This window comes from Kogia breviceps, chromosome 14 (assembly GCF_026419965.1).
Source record: "Kogia breviceps isolate mKogBre1 chromosome 14, mKogBre1 haplotype 1, whole genome shotgun sequence".
In the NCBI taxonomy this organism is placed as follows: domain Eukaryota; kingdom Metazoa; phylum Chordata; class Mammalia; order Artiodactyla; family Physeteridae; genus Kogia; species Kogia breviceps.
This window is the reverse complement of record NC_081323.1, coordinates 3,295,414-3,313,694: the sequence shown is the minus strand read 5'-3', so window position 1 is coordinate 3,313,694 and position 18,281 is coordinate 3,295,414. Positions and strand designations below refer to the sequence as shown.

General features: G+C 34.8%; 1 protein-coding gene across 1 annotated transcript in view; it reads right to left on the bottom strand.

Annotated features, from left to right (window-relative positions):
* The window catches only part of SYCP2 (synaptonemal complex protein 2), a 66,330-nt gene extending 55,754 nt beyond the window's left edge, over positions 1–10,576 (bottom strand). Inside the window, 10 exon segments of the mRNA XM_067011842.1 lie at positions 851–903; positions 986–1,128; positions 1,989–2,023; positions 2,295–2,380; positions 4,362–4,447; positions 7,099–7,123; positions 7,373–7,477; positions 8,556–8,684; positions 9,514–9,657; positions 10,553–10,576. Of these exon segments, the coding sequence (XP_066867943.1) occupies positions 851–903; positions 986–1,128; positions 1,989–2,023; positions 2,295–2,380; positions 4,362–4,447; positions 7,099–7,123; positions 7,373–7,477; positions 8,556–8,684; positions 9,514–9,657; positions 10,553–10,576 (830 nt within the window).
* Between the last annotated feature and the right edge of the window lie 7,705 nt (positions 10,577–18,281).

Sequence of the window (18,281 nt, the reverse complement as noted above, 5' to 3'; positions counted from 1 at the left end):
GACTATGAACAGAGATTCCTAATTTAGCTTATACTAGTGATATTGATATAGTGGAAGTTCCCATAAGATTGTATGGGAAAAGAAGAGTAGAAGTGAATAATACTGCTAATAAAAATGGCTGAATTCATTGAATACTTTCTTGGTCAGATACTACTATAAGTACTAAGTGTATAGCCATCTCATTTAATCTTCACAACAAACATATGAGGTAGATACTATTAGTGTTCTTATTTTACAGCTAAGGAAACTGAGGCAAGTAAGGTTAAATAACTTGTCCAACATTAGAACAGGAAGAGGGGGACCTGTTATTCAAATCCAAATAGTGTGACTCCCTGTGCACAACCCTCACCCTATCTTTCATTTCCTTAGCAGGTAAACTAAATGTGAACTCATTCAATCCAATGTGTCCTAAGCATCCAGGCACTGCACTACAAAAATACCTCTTCTGTCATTGTCAAAAGTGATAAAAATTTGTATTACCTAGCCTTCTATGACCATTCTTGAGACTAAATAACTGCAGAAAGAACATCCTTACAATATGTTAATTATAAAAGAAGATGATTTATGTTTGCTATATATTTTTATTCCAGTATGTGTACAAAGGAGGTAGCTCAATATTTATATCTAGATTTTTATTGTTCCTTAAACACCAAATTTATAACATATGCAATTCTGAAATACAGTAAACCAATTTTAGACAAAGTTATTAATATTAATTAAATAAAAATGTATTCTCTAAAAGGTACAAAGCAAAATAAGACCAGTGGAGGATTATTTCAGCCTACCATTGTGTGCTCTTTCTTGAGCTCTATTTCTTTATCATTAAATGGTTGTATTTTGCATTGTTTACCTTCTTTTGTCTCCAAGCATGCCATTTACAAGGTTGAGAAACATCCTGCAATCCTAATTTTTAAAAAAGAGAGAGCTTTTAAAAAACATAGTAATTTAAAAAAACTTGTTAATTTGTTATTTTTATACTACTTACTGTTTCAAATTCAGACTCTTTAATTCCTTTAAATGCATTAGCAATAAAATCCATTGAAAACCACTGACATGCCAGTTTTTGTCTTTGTTTTTCTGTGGTCATTCTACATAAAGCTTCTATGATAGCCACTTGCAAGTCATAATCTTTTAAAAAAAAATTAATGTATTATTTGAAGTTATGAAAATTAAAGTTTATAAAAGTCAATACATTTCATAAGTTGTTAGAACAAGCAAGAGTAATAAGGAACGTAGTGTAATTTACTCATCTTTTGACATTTTCTTCATATAGATTAGAAACATCTCATCATTACAGGCATGAATATAGCCCAAATAACAAAATAAGTTTACTAATAGAAGAAAGGAGTAAAAAAAAAATTTTTTAAGGATATTTAAAAGAGACTACTAAATGTTCAAAGATTCTTCCATTCCATTATTAGAGTTGTGAATTGCAAAATAACTCATACAAAAGTCTATAAATCACAGGTAATCCATTTTCCTTTTGCATATCATGATAGTTACAGTTATTTTAAAGTACTTTAAACCAGAGGTTTGTTCTATATGTAAATCCCTACGTCAAAATTTTCTCATATGAAACTTAGGAAAGAAAATTTGAGCTCTTTTAATAAAAACATTGTTTACAAACAAATCTATCAATCCCAAGAATATTAAACCTCTAATTTCATAAAATACATTTAAGAAATTTCTTCACAAAAGGAATCCAAATCTACTTGAAAAATAAGTTATTATTCAAAAACCTACCATTAGGCACAAATTATATTTGACAACTCCTGTTATCATACTTATTTTTTTAGTCCCACAGATATTTATCCTTTAATTACTTATTAAGGTAATTAAAAATTGCTTGATTATACACAGTTTATAATTCCCTCACATAATTTCACTACATTATAATGTTAATATTATTTTGACTAATTAGATATTATAATCTATTAATAAATTTGGAGTAATTTCAAATATGAACATTTTGAAAAAAACAGACTTACCTCCAGCATCTAAAATCCTTTCTCCCATACTACTCCTGTGAATCAAAACAACAGGTTATATACTAGACAAGTATCAATTAACTAGAAAGCTCATATGTTTGGGGGACAAAAACTTCACCAAAATTTACAATTGATTAGTATCACAGACTTTGGCAGAAAATGTATATATAAATTATATTAGAAACCTACAAGAGTTTATCAGTTTTAATTATTAATCAACTCATGGTTGCCTTATTTGCCTTATAAAACATCCTTTAAATTCTTGACTTGAACCACTAATTAAAGTAATATAGTACAAATTATTACATGAGAATTAACGTTTCTTGGTTAGAGAGTATTTTCCTGGCATCTTGAGGCATTTTGTCCAGCATAGCATTCATTTTTTTTAGAGTCTAGAAAAGAAAAATACATAATCCATTAACTTTATATATTCAGTGAAACATTAAGTACTTAGAGATATATTATAGATACACAAACTTAGAAGCCTATTTTTTCTTAATCACAGCATCTTATGCAGGGAAAGAAGGGTGGAGGAAAGACTATAAAGTATAAAATAGTGAATATAAAAAAACATAAAACACAGGATATCAAAAATAGAATATACCATGATTCCTGTACTTAAAGCAGTTATACTCTTTGCAGTATGCCATGTTTATTATTATTCTAAGAACTAAATAAGCAAAAAATATTACTCTATTAATATTTGTTCTTATGACTATACACATGTACACACGTATACATATATACTAATACAGGTTATTTTTAGCATTTATATACTTAGGAACTACTAATATCTAGATGGTATAGTTTATTTCCATATGAGCTATATATATATATATATATATATATATATATATATATATATACATAAACCCACATGCTTATGAATTTTCAATACATATTTAGGTAATATTGGGTTGGCCAAAAGGTGTGTTTGGCGTTTTTTTTTTTCCATAAGATGGCCTAGTAGCGCTTAGTTGTCTTTAACTTCATTCTAAGCAATTTTGTTAGATTGTATTGTGACAGCTGTCATATCAGCGTGCATTTAAAAAGAACTTAAAAAAAAATAAAAAGACCTTACCAAAATCGGTGAATTTTTTGTGTAGCCATTTTAATATTGAAGATGGAAGAAAAAAAGCAACATTTTTGGTATATTATGCTTTATTATTTCAAGAAAGGTAAACATGCAACTGAAACGCAAAAAAAGATTTGTGCAGTGAATGGAGAAGGTGTTGTGACTGATGAAACATGTCAAAAGTGGTTTGCGAAGTTTCGTGCTGGAAACTTCTCCCTGGATGATGATCCACGGTCGGGTAGACCAGTTGAAGTTGACAGCGATCAAATCAAGACATTAACTGAGAATAATCAACGTTGTACCACGCGGGAGATAGATGACATACTCATAATATACAAATCAAGCGCTGAAAATCATTTGTACCAGCTTGGTTAGGTTAATTGCTTTGACGTTTGTGTTCCACATAAGTCAAGCAAAGAAAACCTTCTTGACCGTATTTCCACATTCAATTCTCTACTGAAACGTAACGAAAACATTCCGTTTAAAACAAATTGTGATGGGTGATTGAAAGTGGATACTGTACAATAATGTGGAACGGAAAAGACACTGGGGCAAGAGAAATGAACCACCAACAACCACACGAAAGGCCGGTCTTCATCCAAAGAAGGTGCTGTTGCATATATGGTGGGATTGGAAGGGAGTCCTCTATTATGAGCTTCTTCCGAAAACCAAAGGATTAATGCCAACAAGTACTGCTCCCAATTAGACCAACTGAAAGCGGTACTCGACCAAAAGCGTCCAGAATTAGTCAACAGAAAACGCATAATCTTCCATCAGGATAACACAAGACCGCATGTTTCTTTGATGACCAGGCAAAAACTCTTACAGCTTGGCTGGGAAGTTCTGATTCATCCGCCATATTCATCAGACGTAGCATCTTCGGATTTCCATTTATTTTAGTCTTTACAAAATTCTCTTAAAGGAAAAAATGTCAATTCCCTGGAAGACTGTAAAAGGTACCTAGAAGAGTTCTTTGCTCAAAAAGGTAAAAAGTTTTGGGAAGATGGAATTATCAAGTTGCCTGAAAAATGGCAGAAGGTAGTGGAACAAAACGGTGAATATGTTGTTCAATAAAGTCCTTGGTGAAAATGCATCTCTTTTTTTAACTTAAAAACCAAAGGAACTTTTTGGCCAACCCAATATATTTCATCATGTCAGACAATGAATTAAGACAACAAAGATACACTACATGATAATTTAGTGCCAAGATAAAATAATTATTCAGTTTGATAAATTGCTACCAAATTGTCTTCACCTTCTCTTTAAGTTTTCAAAGAAAATCTAAAAAATGACTTTACCTCCTGCTGAATACAAATATTCACTCTTGAGTCAATAACCAGGGCACAAATTCGAGGTATGAAACTTTCCACTACTTGCCTTTTACCTGAATAAAAGTAAATTATTGACAAATGTATATTTTAAACTCTTTTAAATGACAATCTTATATGTGTTAATGGAAAGAGGACATACTAATTCAGTTCAGAAGAAGGACCATGGGCTGGCCTGGGCACCAGGAAGCATGAAATTCAGTCCTGGTTCTGCCATTAACTAGATATGTAACTTCAAAAAAAACCATTCAAACAGATGTGACTGATTTGAACTCTGGCAAAGGAATAACCCCAGATCCAGCTTCTCCTTTGAGGCACTTAAAGCAGTATTACTTTTTTGGATAAATAAATACAGTCCAAAACTGGAAACGTCTAATTTGAGGTTTTTATGAAAACTGGCCTCAGTAATTTATAGTCATACCTCCAAAATTCCATAACGGCCATTAACATCTCCGGACTTCATGAAGATCTAAATATCTTGACCTATTTCTAAAATTTGACACTATTCTCTCAAAAAATAAAGCTTTATTAATACTAAGTATATTAAGAGGAATTTGCTACATGCTAATTCATGATGCAGATTTCTAAAATAATTTTAAATAATGGCAACTCTGCAACAGAAAATGCACTTTAGGGGCTTTCCCTGGTGGCACAGTGGTTGAGAGTCCACCTGCCGATGCGGGTGACACGGGTTCGTGCCCCAGTCCGGGAAGATCCCACGTGCTGCGGAGAGGCTGGGCCTGTGGGCCATGGCCACTGAGCCTGCGCGTCCGGAGCCTGTGCTCCACAACGGGAGAGGCCGCAACAGTGAGAGACCCGCGTACCACAAAAAAATAAATAAATAAATAAATAAAATAAAAAGAAAATGCACTTTACAAAGTGACTACGTTAAAAGAAAGAAAATCACTCAATTACTTGAAAAGATAAAGTGATTTACTTTAAAAACAGTTGGATCACTACATAATCACTGGTGCTTTAAGACTATTTTCTCCCTTTAAAACTTAAGAATTCAGACTAGATTGTTATGTTAATTGCAAAGAAACCAATGAAAAGGTAGCATTAACTACTACTGAAATAAATAGCAATTGACATTTTTAAACGTTTTGGAAGCAATTAGCTGTTCCTTTATTTATAAACAATTCACCAGCCCCAATTACCAATCCTAGGTAATTCTTTCTCAACTAACACAGAGATAAAATAACTTGAGTTTATTGTTTGACATAAGGCACTGCCAAGCACAAGTGAAATGATGAGTTGTAACATGTTCTATACTCTCCGAGTACTACTGAAAATTTGGTTTCATGAGATCAAGGAAAAACTATGGCCCACAAACCAAATCCAACTCACTGTCCCTTTTTGTATGGCTGTATTCATCAGCAGGTACTCTGTGGAAATATGTGAATCTATCATGATTTACTGAACCAGTAGTCTCAGGTGAATTTCATTCATTCTTATGAACTTAGCCATCATTAGCCACCACTAAATGAATGGCTTTGGTAATTAGCTTGGCCTGCAGAGTTGATAGTGTTTCTTAATGAATTCAACACCAAAGTCCAAGGCAAAATTAGTGCGTATATGGGAAACTTATACTTCAGTAAAGTTATTTCAATGAAACAAAGGTCATTTGAATCACAAGTAATGTCCAGCTGCTTTATACATCTCCTAGGCTGTCAAAAGCTGAGACAAGAAATGACATCTCCATTTCCAACAACAAATTTATAGGGGATATATTTTTTCCAAGCTCTGACTACAGATCCAGCAGTGTTTCTGGACGCTGATGTAGGTGCAAAGGAAATCTCCCTATTTCAAAATTCATTTTAACTCTGCAACTGAGGAGCTTCCCCCAACCTTCAACTGAAAGTGATTAATCTGCAATGCAATGGCATTCTAAAAAGCAAATATTAAGAAAAAAGTCGGGCTTCCCTGGTGGCGCAGTGGTTGAGAGTCTGCCTGCCGATGCAGGAGACGCGGGTTCGTGCCCTGGTCCGGGAGGATCCCACGTGCCGCGGAGCAGCTGGGCCCGTGAGCCACGGCCGCTGAGCCTGCGCGTCCGGAGCCTGTGCTCCGCAACGGGAGGGGCCACAGCAGTGAGAGGCCCGCATACCGCAAAAAGAAAAAAAAAAAAAAAAAAAGAAAAAAAAAAAAAAAAGAAAAAAGTCTAATATAATTCTATAAATGCTTTCCAAGTGATGAATATGCTCAATTAAAAATCATGCTCATGAACTGATATCAGTATTTGGCATTAACTGCATGAAAAGACGTTTTCTAATGTAATATACACAAAATTTCACTACAGATAAGCATGAACAAATGAATATTTGCAATTAATTTTTATAACAGCAAACACTAACTCTGAACCTTAAGAGAAATGTCATCTTCTTAATAAAGAGTGCTATTCTCATTAGCAGACCTGTATTACAAAAACACTGTACTCAATTATTGTTATATTTTGAGTTGCATCAATAAAACATTTACGGAAATTTGTTTTCTTTCTTGTTAAATAAGTACCTACATAATACCATCAATTTTTTTCTTGGCCCACAAAGCCTAAAATATTTACTATCTGACCCTTTACAGAAAAAATTTGTCGATCCCTGAATTAGGTAATGAATTCCTAATATTAGGACAATACTACAAGAATTGCAAGATTATACCAAAACTCTAACAGCAAATTATTATTCCAGTAGAAATAAAATGTTTATTATACCTTCATCATCGATGTCATGTATGACCTGAAAGTGAATAATATTTAATTTAAAACTTACTATCTTATATCATAAACCATTACAAATAGTATTAAAATAACAGGTTACATATGAACTCACCACATAATTATTTAACTTTTATGTATTAACTTAATTAATCAGGATAAATGCACTAACCAATCTGTTAGTGACTTTTAGTCTCAGGGCATATAGAACACATATTGTTTTTAAATAAACACATGCTTTATAACATCAGTGAATCAATATGATTGTTACCATCAAAAGATCAAATAAATCTTCTATCATATTTATAACAGCTTCATCTTTTGAATTTCCTTGACTCAGAATAATCTCCTTGGATTTTTCAAACCAGGCAACCATGTAGAAAAAGAAATGTATATACATTAGTTACTATGAATTCGATTTTAATAATTTTAAGAATGTACTCATACAAACAGTAAACCTAAGAATAAGAAACATTAAAATAATAATAAGAAACACTAAAATATTAAAATAATAATAAGAAACATTAAAAATTAAAATTCCAGTATTGTATCAAAATAAGTTTATGCTCTTAAACACCATCATTGTTTTTGCTTTTTACTTACTCACTATATGTTCCCATTTTTTAGATGGGAATGGATGAAGTTAATCCAATTCCAAGTAGAAAACCTTTACTTCCCCCCTTCAAATTCTTAGTTCATGTACATTCATATTCATAGATAAAGAATAAATTATCATTACACATTAGATTATTGTGGCATTTTTACTATTTTTTTTTTTTTTTTTTTTTTTTTGCGATACGCGGGCTTCTCACTGTTGTGGCCTCTCCCGTTGGGGAGCGCAGGCTCCGGATGCGCTGGCTCAGCGGCCCTGGCTCACAAGCCCAGCCGCTCCCCCGCATGTGGGATCTTCCCGGACCAGGGCACGAACCCGTGTCCCCTGCATCGGCAGGCGGGTTCTCAACCACTGCGCCACCAGGGAAGCCCCATTTTTACTATTTGAAATGTTTTGGTATTATTTTATTTTTATTAACTCAGGCATTTGAGTACACACTATGTTTTAGGCACTGTTCTTGGTGCTGGGTATACAACAATGAACAAAACAGAAAAAAATCAATATCCTACATTCTAAAATGGGAAATAGATAATAATAAACGATATAAAAAGAAAAGTAAATTAAGTTAGATAGTGATTAAGATGAGCTAAAGAGAAAATAAAGCAAGTAAAGGCCTTAGGGAGTCTTGTGACCTTAAATTCACACAATTATCAAGGACCCTATATATAGTTCCCTTGTGATCTTTATTTTTCTAACATATACCACAGGTTATAAAAATATTTTATCTCAAAGTTTTATACTGTTCCCAAATTTATTTTCCAACAATTTGAACCATTTAATTAGAAAACACACCTTTAATCATATTTCCCTCAAAGAAATATGTTACATATTTTATACTCATCTTTTGGACTAGTCCTTGTTTTATCATAGTTAGAAGTCCAGCTTGCCCCAATATACTGATATTTTTGCCACATCTTCCAAAAGAAACCAAAATGGTTGAAACAGTTTGGATATTCTTTTTATTCAGCTCCTGAAATGCAAATTATACATTTAAACATCTGTAAATACAAAATAGAATGGAATTGGCATTGTGCTAGGAGCGTTATAATCCTCACAAATCCTGAGTGTTAGTCATTATCATAATCAGAATCTCCATATTGCAAAGGACAAAAGTGTGGTTTAAAAAAGGCAACCTGCTTACAGGCACTCAGTCAGTGAATGACAAACTCAGTACAAAATTGCAGACATGTATAAACTCAAGAAACTTTAGACTTATGATGCAATGAATCAGTTACCTTCCATTCTAAAAAGCTCTATGTGTTTAACTAAGGGATACAAGAAATTTTTACTCACTCTTCCAGATTCGTAACAAACGTCAAATTCTGGTGGAGATTGTCAATAATCACTTTTTTCTCACGTATAAAAATACTTTATACATGACAAATCAAGTACAAGGTTTACAATGATTTTTATTTGTTTGTTTTATTTTTTGCAAGCACCAAGCACTGTCCACACAACATGAAGAATATGCTGATAGGCTTTTAAAAAATAGTTCAAGTTGTTTAAACTTTAAACAGGTAAGCTATTTTTCCCATTTAGATAACAGTTAATAATGGTAACACTATGTAAACACAGATTTTTGTATATATTATTTAGAAAACAACAGTCCAACATGTTATTTGGGACTCCTCAAACAAACACACACAAAAAGCAAGTGGTGAAACAAGGATTTATTTAGATAGTTATAAGTGAGCTTGCCAAAGCCTTTTTATTCATTCCTTCCAATGGAGTATCTCTTCCTAAAAAGTAGAGTGGTAACTAATAACTGTAACACTCATTCAACAAAAATGAATATTTACCCTGCACATAAGGTCATCCAACTTGTGGAAAAACTGTTTGCTGCATTTAATCTTCATATCTTCACAAATATCAATTTGTAAAAGTGTTTTCAAAGGTTTGAAATCATTTTTTCTTAAAGCATCATCAATGCATTTTTCCAACTGCTGAAATATAGAAAATGGCAAATATATTGAATCAAAACCCAAATTAGTCACCTTATGAAATCAAGTAATTTAAGAATTGTTTTCACATTTGAAAATTCTCAAAATAGCTTATATAATATCAATTCATTTATTTTAAAAAACTGTCCACTATTAAATTCAGAGTAACAGAATTAGAGATTAAGTTTTTTGATGATAAAAAGCTCTATACAGGAAAAATATATTTTACTAATTTTCCACTTAATATTTCTTATTGGAAAGTCATTATTATGCTAAACTCAACAAAAACCTGTTAATGAAGGAAATAAAAATCAACTTTATAGTAACTAATACTTAATACCATGGATAAAACCCTAACATATCTATCAACTTCTTCATGAAGTTTAAATAGTTAAAAAAAAAAATTGCATACACAGGTAAAAGCACTTTTTTAGAAACTATACCAACCAATCTAACTTAAGCCTTACATACACATATAATTTATTATTTATTATATTCTATATTTATAAACTTTAAAAAATCTGCCATCCCTGCTATTAAAGTACACCACCATTAATAAGGAATTTTCATACATTAATATGATTCTCCTAAATGCAAGTATCTCACAATTTTAAGTCTTGATATAAAAGTATCCTAGATCAATGTATGATTCACTTCTATGTAAGGGGTATATACAAATCATCTTTAGTACTTTATATTCTTAATAAAGCTTTTGGAAACAAATCTATTGAAAAAATAAAAGGATAACATTTTTATTTCAATTATTTGACTCGACCATTTCATAAAAACAAGTAAGCTTTGTCTTTCCTAAAACAATGGCATTTAATACCTATAAATAAACAAAAAGTGATTTTAGGAATTAAAATAAAAGGCTTCCTTTTGGTCTAGGATTACATACCTGGAGATCTGGTCTTATTGGCATTTTGACTTAATTTTAAAACAGGTGGACAAAACAAACACCTACAAAAGAAAGCATATACTTTCTGAATCTTACAATCTATTTTATATGTTCACAGTTTAAAAATCTTAACACACATAAATAAGCATTGCTGCTTATACCAAAGGCAATAAATGTTGTTTCTTCAAGTTCCTCACTGCTTATGAAATTACTCATTTGAATCTGTCCAAAGAAGTTTCTGGAGGAGAGCCTGAAGATCATTTATTCAAGCCTTCCCTTTTTATAAATGACTTAAATAAATGTCAAAGTCCTGCCAAAAGGTCACAAAACTAGTCACTGAAAGAATATAAATGTGAACCTCCCTCATCAGAGATTCCAACTTTGTTCCAACTTTGGGAACAAGAAGAAAAATAATCTTGAATTAATGCCTAAATGAAATTTAAGCTACTAATACAATATTTAAGAAGGGAAGTATATGCAAGTATACTGCCAAAGAACAGGATATGTAAGAATATACAAATATGCGATGCAAGGAGGAAAAGATAACCTAAACACATTTTTCCCTTCAAAAGAGAATGGAAACAGGAAACAGCAGGGTTACATTAAGCACCATCTTAACAAAACCATCTAACATTTGCAAATTCAATTTGGAGGTTTGGAGGTTAGTCCTATAAAGGAAAAGAAATAAAACAATCTTTTCTAGACATCATAACTAGAACAATTTAAAAATAATCTGTACTATGAAGAGCTTTGTAATAGAACCTCAGGAAATCCAACATAGCGGGGAAATTAATGACTTAATCCAGGAGGAATACAGGATTGTGTATCTTGAAGGCAACAAGAGGCACCAGTCAGTCTACTTTCTTGCAGACATGCCAGTAGAGATATTTAAGTACCAATGAGGACATACATAAGAGGCATACAAAAGGGAGGAGCCAAAAAATATCCTGCATTTCCAAAGATTAACTCCAGGGGGAAAAAATATGATCCAGAGAAACACTGATTCCACATACATAGGGAGCCAAGTATAAAGATACTTCTGCAGCATCGTTCTGAGTGAGAAAATTCAAAAGTACCTAGATGGGAGCTAGGAATGGGAGGGAGGGCAAGGAATGAATAAATAAAATGTGGCATATGCTAATCAATTTTGTGAACATAACAATTAGATAAAATGAACCAGAATTTTAGATATTTGCAGCCAAACAGTTTTAGTGATTAAAAAACATGTTGCCAGATGATAAATACAGCATAATGCCACTTACATGCAAAAAGAAACTTTGTATTATTTATGATTATACCTCTAGGTGCACATAAGTATACACATATTTGTGTGCATGCATGTACCTCTGTGTGTGTGTGTGTGTGTGTGTGTGTAGAGTGACATTCACCTACACCACTCAGGACACTATCTGTCAGCTTATTGGGGAGAAAGAGTAGAGAGCTGCACAGAACCATAATCAGCTATTTGGCAACGGGAAACTTCAGTTTTATTTGTAATTTATACTTATTTAACCTTTTTAAAAGTAAATTCATACTAAAATGCAGATAGGTGGGGTCCAAAACTTGGGATCAGTAAAATGTGGGTTTGGGTTATTGTGAGGGACATGAAATCACCAAGGCCAGCCTCTTCAATTAAGCAGCTAGAGTCCAGCTGCTCCATCCAAATCTATCCACGACTTAGCTGTGGTTTTACCCCATCTGGTCATGTTTGTCTGCTCTAGCTTAACTATTAAATGGGTGACTCTAGGTCTGTGGCTAGCTGGGTATTCCAGTATACCAGCAATGATTCCAAGATCTCTAAACAGTTGGTAGTTGTTTTATCATTTTGCCTGGGAAATACTGGGAATGCATGGACCCACCGGTTTGCTTTCCCAATTCCCAACAAGGAGTGTACCTATTTTCTGCTTGGCTTCAATCTTTCTCTCTTTCTTCCAGGCCATTACAGAAGATAGAAATTTAGCCTGTATTAACTCAATTATGGAGGTAAGAAATAAGTACTGAAGGTCAGCAACCAACAGGGGGATTAATGAGGAACCATAAGAGGAACAAGGCAGGCTAGAGAACCCTGAGCATCCACCACTGCCACTACACCATAGGCCTGAAAGCTTCAGGTGGGAACATTCCTTGGAATAAAAAGACAAAGTTGAGGATATCACAGGATCACAAAGGAACAAAATGTATAGAATAAAAAGCTGAGATATGAAGAAGAGATGCACACATTTCCACTATTTATTCAATGAGAAAGTCAGAAAAAAATTTTAAATAAAAAAGAGCAGTGGGATGGCAACAGCTGAATAATAGCCAAGAACTTTCCCAAATAAATATAAACATACACAAGCTGAAAAAGTCCATGGAATTCCAGGATAAATAAGAAAAAGTACATCTAGACATACTGTGAGGACATTTCTGAGTAAGAATAAAAGAGAAAATCTTAAGTCACCACAGCAAAAACAAAACACAAATGCATGCAAAAGAATAAACATAATAGATTCTCTGTTCTCACAATGAAATAAATTTAGAAATCAGCTACAAGATAGCTTCAAACTTCCTATATATTTGGAAATTTAAACACATACATGTGAATAGGCCATGGGATACAGAAAGATAGAAATGACAAAATATTTAAGTGACTAAGAAAATGTGAACATATAAAGTCCTATACGATACAACCAAATCAGCACTTAAAGTACAATTCATAGACTTGGATGAATTAATTAAAAGGTGAGAAACAGAACTAGCCAAAAGAAAGAGACCCACAGGACCCCCAAATGGTATTTATTAGACAAATACTTCAAAATAACTGAGTATTGTATACATAATGATTATAATACAAGACTGAGAATTGTTGCAGAGAACTGGAAACTGGGGTGGGCAGTAAGGAAGGCCACAGAAAATCTGAAAGACCACCAAATAATCCTAAAAACAAAAATAGTCAATAACAAGATTATTAAGAAAGAATAAAATGGATGGTTTTAATAGCAGATTAGACACAAATGAAGTAAAAGAGAAATGGAAGTGGTATCAGAAGATAGTATCTGGAATGAAGCAGAGACAAAAATATGGGGGAGTATCAGAAGTCAGATCAAGAACACAGAAGATGGGGCTTCCCTGGTGGCGCAGTGGTTGAGAGTCTGCCTGCCGATGCAGGGGGCGCGGGTTCGTGCCCCGGTCCGGGAGGATCCCACATGCCGCGGAGCGGCTGGGCCCGTGAGCCTGCGCTCCGCAATGGGAGAGGCCACAGCAGTGAGAGGCCCGCGTACCACCAAAAAAAAAAAAAAAGAACACAGAAGATGGAGAGGCTTCAAGATGGCGGAAGAGTAAGATGCAGAGATCACCTTCCTCCCCACAAATACATCAGAAATACATCTACATGTGGAACAACTCCTATAGAACACCTACTGAACACTGGCAGAAGACCTCAGACCTCCCAAAAGGCAAGAAACTCCCCACGTACCTGGGTAGGGGGAAAAAAAAAAACAAAAAAAAACAGAGACAAAAGAATAGGGAAGGGACCTGCACCAATGAGAGGGAGCTGTGAAGGAGGAAAGGTTTCCACACACTAGGAAGCCCCTTCGTGGGCGGAGACTGGTGGGTGGCGGAGGTGGTGGTGGGGTTGATTCCGAGCAGGCTGCAGAGGGCAAAGCGGAGAGATTCCCGCACAGAGGAACGGTGCCGACAAGCACTTGCCAGACCAAAAAGCTTGTCTGCTCACCCACCAGGGCAGGCGGGGACTGGGAGCTAAGGCTCGGGCTTTGGTCTGATTCCAGGGAGACGACTGGGGTTGGCAGCCTGAACACAGAAGAACAGATGCCCTCAGGCGACATACATGCAGAGGCGGGGCTGAATCCAAAGCTGAACCCCGGGAGCTGTGCAAAGAAGAGAAAGGGAAATGTCTCCCAGCAGCCTCAGGAGCAGCAGATTAAATCTCCACAATCAACTTGATGTACTCTGCAGCTATGGAATAACTCAACAGACAACGAATCATCCCAAATTGAGGAGGGGGACTTTGGGAGCAACGATATATATATATTTTTCTCTTTTTGTGAGTGTGTATGTGTATGCTTCTGTGTGTGATTTTGTCCGTATAGCTTTGCTTAAACCATTTGTCCTAGGGTTCTGTCTGTTTTGTTTATTTTAATTACTTAAAAAATTTTCTTAATAATTATTTTTTAGTTTAATAACTTTATTTTATTTTATTTTATTTCTCTCTTTTTTTTTTCTCCCTTTTATTCTGAGCCGTGTGAATGAAAGGCTCTTGATGCTCCAGCCAGGCGTCAGGGCTGTGCCTCTGAGGTGGGAGAGCCAAGTTCAGGACACTGGTCCATAAGAGACTTCCCAGCTCCACGTAATATCAAACAGCGAAAATCTCCCAGAGATCTCCATCTCAACACCAACACCCAGCTTCACTCAACGACCAGCAAGCTACAGTGCAGGACACCCTATGCCAAACAACTAGCAAGACAGGAACACAACCCCACCCATTAGCAGAGAGGCTGCCTAAAATCATAATAAGGCCACAGACACCCCAAAACACACCACCAGATGTGGACCTGCCCACTAGAAAGACAAGATCCAGCCTCATCCACCAGAACACAGGCACTAGTCGCTTCCACCAGGAAGCCTATACAATCCACTGAAACAACCTTAACCACTGGGGACAGACACCAAAAACAATGGAAACTACGAACCTGCAGCCTGTGAAAAGGAGACCCCAAACACAGTAACTTAATCAAATTAAGAAGACAGAGAAACACACAGCAGATGAGAAGAGCAGGATAAAAACCCACCAGACCTAACAAATGAAGAGGAAATAGGTGGTCTACCTGAAAAAGAATTCAGAATAATGAGAGTAAAGATGATCCAAAATCTTGGAAATAGAATGGAGAAAATACAAGAAACGTTTAACAAGAACCTAGAAGAACTAAAGGGCAAACAAATAGTTATGAACAACACAATAAATGAAACTAAAACTTCTCTAGAAGGGATCAATAGCAGAATAACTTAGGCAGAAGGATTAAGTGACCTGGAAGATAAAATAGTGGAAATAACTACTGCAGAGCAGAAGAAAGAAAAAAGAATGAAAAGAATTGAGGACACTCTCAGAGACCTCTCGGACAACATTAAACTCACCAACATTTGAATTATAGGGGTCCCATGAGAGGCAGAGAAAAAGAAAGGGACTGAGAAAATATTTGAAGAGATTATAGTTGAAAACTTCCCGAATACGGGAAAGGAAATAGTTAATTGAGTCCAGGAAGTGCAGAGAGTCCCATACAGGATAAATCCAAGGAGAAACATGCCATGACACATATTAATCAAACTATCAAAAATTAAATACAAAGACAAATATTAAAAGCAGCAAGGGGAAAACAAATAACACAAAAGGGAATCCTCATAAGGTTAACAGCTGATCTTTCAGCAGAAACTCTGCAAGCCAGAAGGGAGTGGCAGGACATATTTAAAAGTGATGAAGGAGAAAAACCTACCACCAAGATTACTCTACCCAGCAAGGATCTCATTCAGATTTGACGGAGAAATTAAAACCGTTAAAGACAAGCAAAAGCTAAGAGAATTCAACACCACCAAACCAGCTTTACAACAAATGCTAAAGGAACTTCTCTACGCAGGAAACACAAGAGAAGGAAAAGACCTACAAAAATAAACCCAAAACAATTAAGAAAATGGTAACAGGAACATACATATCAATAATTACCTTAATTGTAAATGGATTAAATACTCCAACCAAAAGACATAGATTGGCTGAAAGGATACAAAAACAAGACCCATATATATGCTGTCTACAAGAAACCCACTTCAGGCCTAGGGACACATACAGACTGAAACCGAGGGGATGGAAAAAGATATTCCATGCAAATGGAAGCCAAAAGAAAGCTGGAGTAGCAATTCTCATATCAGACAAAATCGACTTTAAAATAAAGACTATTACAAGAGACAAAAAAGGACACTACATAATGATCAAGGGGTCGATCCAAGAAGAAGATATAACAGTTGTAACTATTTATGCACCCAACATAGGAGCACCTCAATACATAAGGCAATTACTAATAGCCATAAAAGGGGAAATCGACAGTAACACAATCATAGTAGGGGACTTCAACACCCCACTTTCACCAATGGACAGATCATCCAAAGTGAGAATAAATAAGGAAACACAAGCTTTAAATGATACATTAAACAAGATGGATTTAATTGATATTTATAGAACATTCCATCCAAAAACAAGTGCTCATAGAACATTCTCCAGGATATATCATATCTTGGGTCACAAATCAAGCCTTGGTAAATTTAAGAAAATTGAAATCGTATCAAGTATCTTTTCCGACCACAACGCTATGAGACTAGATATCAATTACAGGAAAAAAATCTGTAAGAAATGCAAACATATGGAGGGTAAACAACACACTACTTAATAACCAAGGGATCACTGAAGAAATAAAAGAGGAAATCACAAAATACCTAGAAACAAATGACAATGAAAACACAATGACCCAAAACCTATGGGATGCAGCAAAAGCAGTTCTAAGAGGGAAGTTTCTAGCAATAGAATCCTACCTTAAGAAACAAGAAACATCTCGAATAAACAACTTAACCTTACAACTAAAGCAGTTAGAGAAAGAAGAACAAAAAAAACCCCCCGAAGTTAGCAGAAGGAAAGAAATCATAAAGATCAGATCAGAAATAAATGAAAAAGAAATGAAGGAAATGATAGCAAAGATCAATAAAACTGAAAGTTGGATAAACAAAATTGATAAACAATTAGCCAGACTTGTCAAGAAAAAAAGGGAGAAGACTCAAATCAATAGAATCAGAAATGAAAACGGAGAAGTAACAACTGACACTGCAGAAATACAAAGGATCACGAGAGATTACTACAAGCAACTCTATGCCAGAAAAATGGACTACCTGGAAGAAATGGACAAATACTTAGAAATGCACAACGTTCTGAGACCAAACCAGGAAGAAATAGAAAATATGAACAGATCAATCATAAGCACTGAAATTGAGACTGTGATTAAAAATCTTCCAACAAACAAAAGCTCAGGACCAGATGGCTTCACAGGCAAATTCTATCAAACATTTAGCGAAGAGCTAACACCTATCCTTCTCAAACTCTTCCAAAATATAACAGAGGGAGGAACACCCCCAAACTCATTCTACGAGGCCACCATCACTCTGATACCAAAACCAGACAAAGATGTCACAAAGAAAGAAAATTATAGGCCCATATCACTGATGAACACAGATGCAAAAATCCTCAACAAAATACTAGCAAACAGAATCCAACAGCACATTAAAAGGATCATACACCATGATCAAGTGAGGTTTATCCCAGAAATGCAAGGATTCTTCAATATAGGCAAATCTATCAACGTGATACACCGTATTAACAAACTGAAGAATAAAAACCATATGATCATCTCAATGGATGCAGAGAAAGCTGCCGACAAAATTCAACACCCATTTATAATAATAAAACCCTCCAGAAAGTAGGCATAGAGGGAACTTTCCTCAACATAATAAAGGCCATATATGACAAACCCACAGCCAACATCGTCCTCAATGGTGAAAAACTGAAACCATTTCCACTAAGATCAGGAAGAAGACAAGGTTGCCCACTCTCACCACTATTATTCAACGTAGTTTTGGAAGTTTTAGGCACAGCAATCAGAGAAGAAAAAGAAATAAAAGGAATCCAAATCGGAAGAGA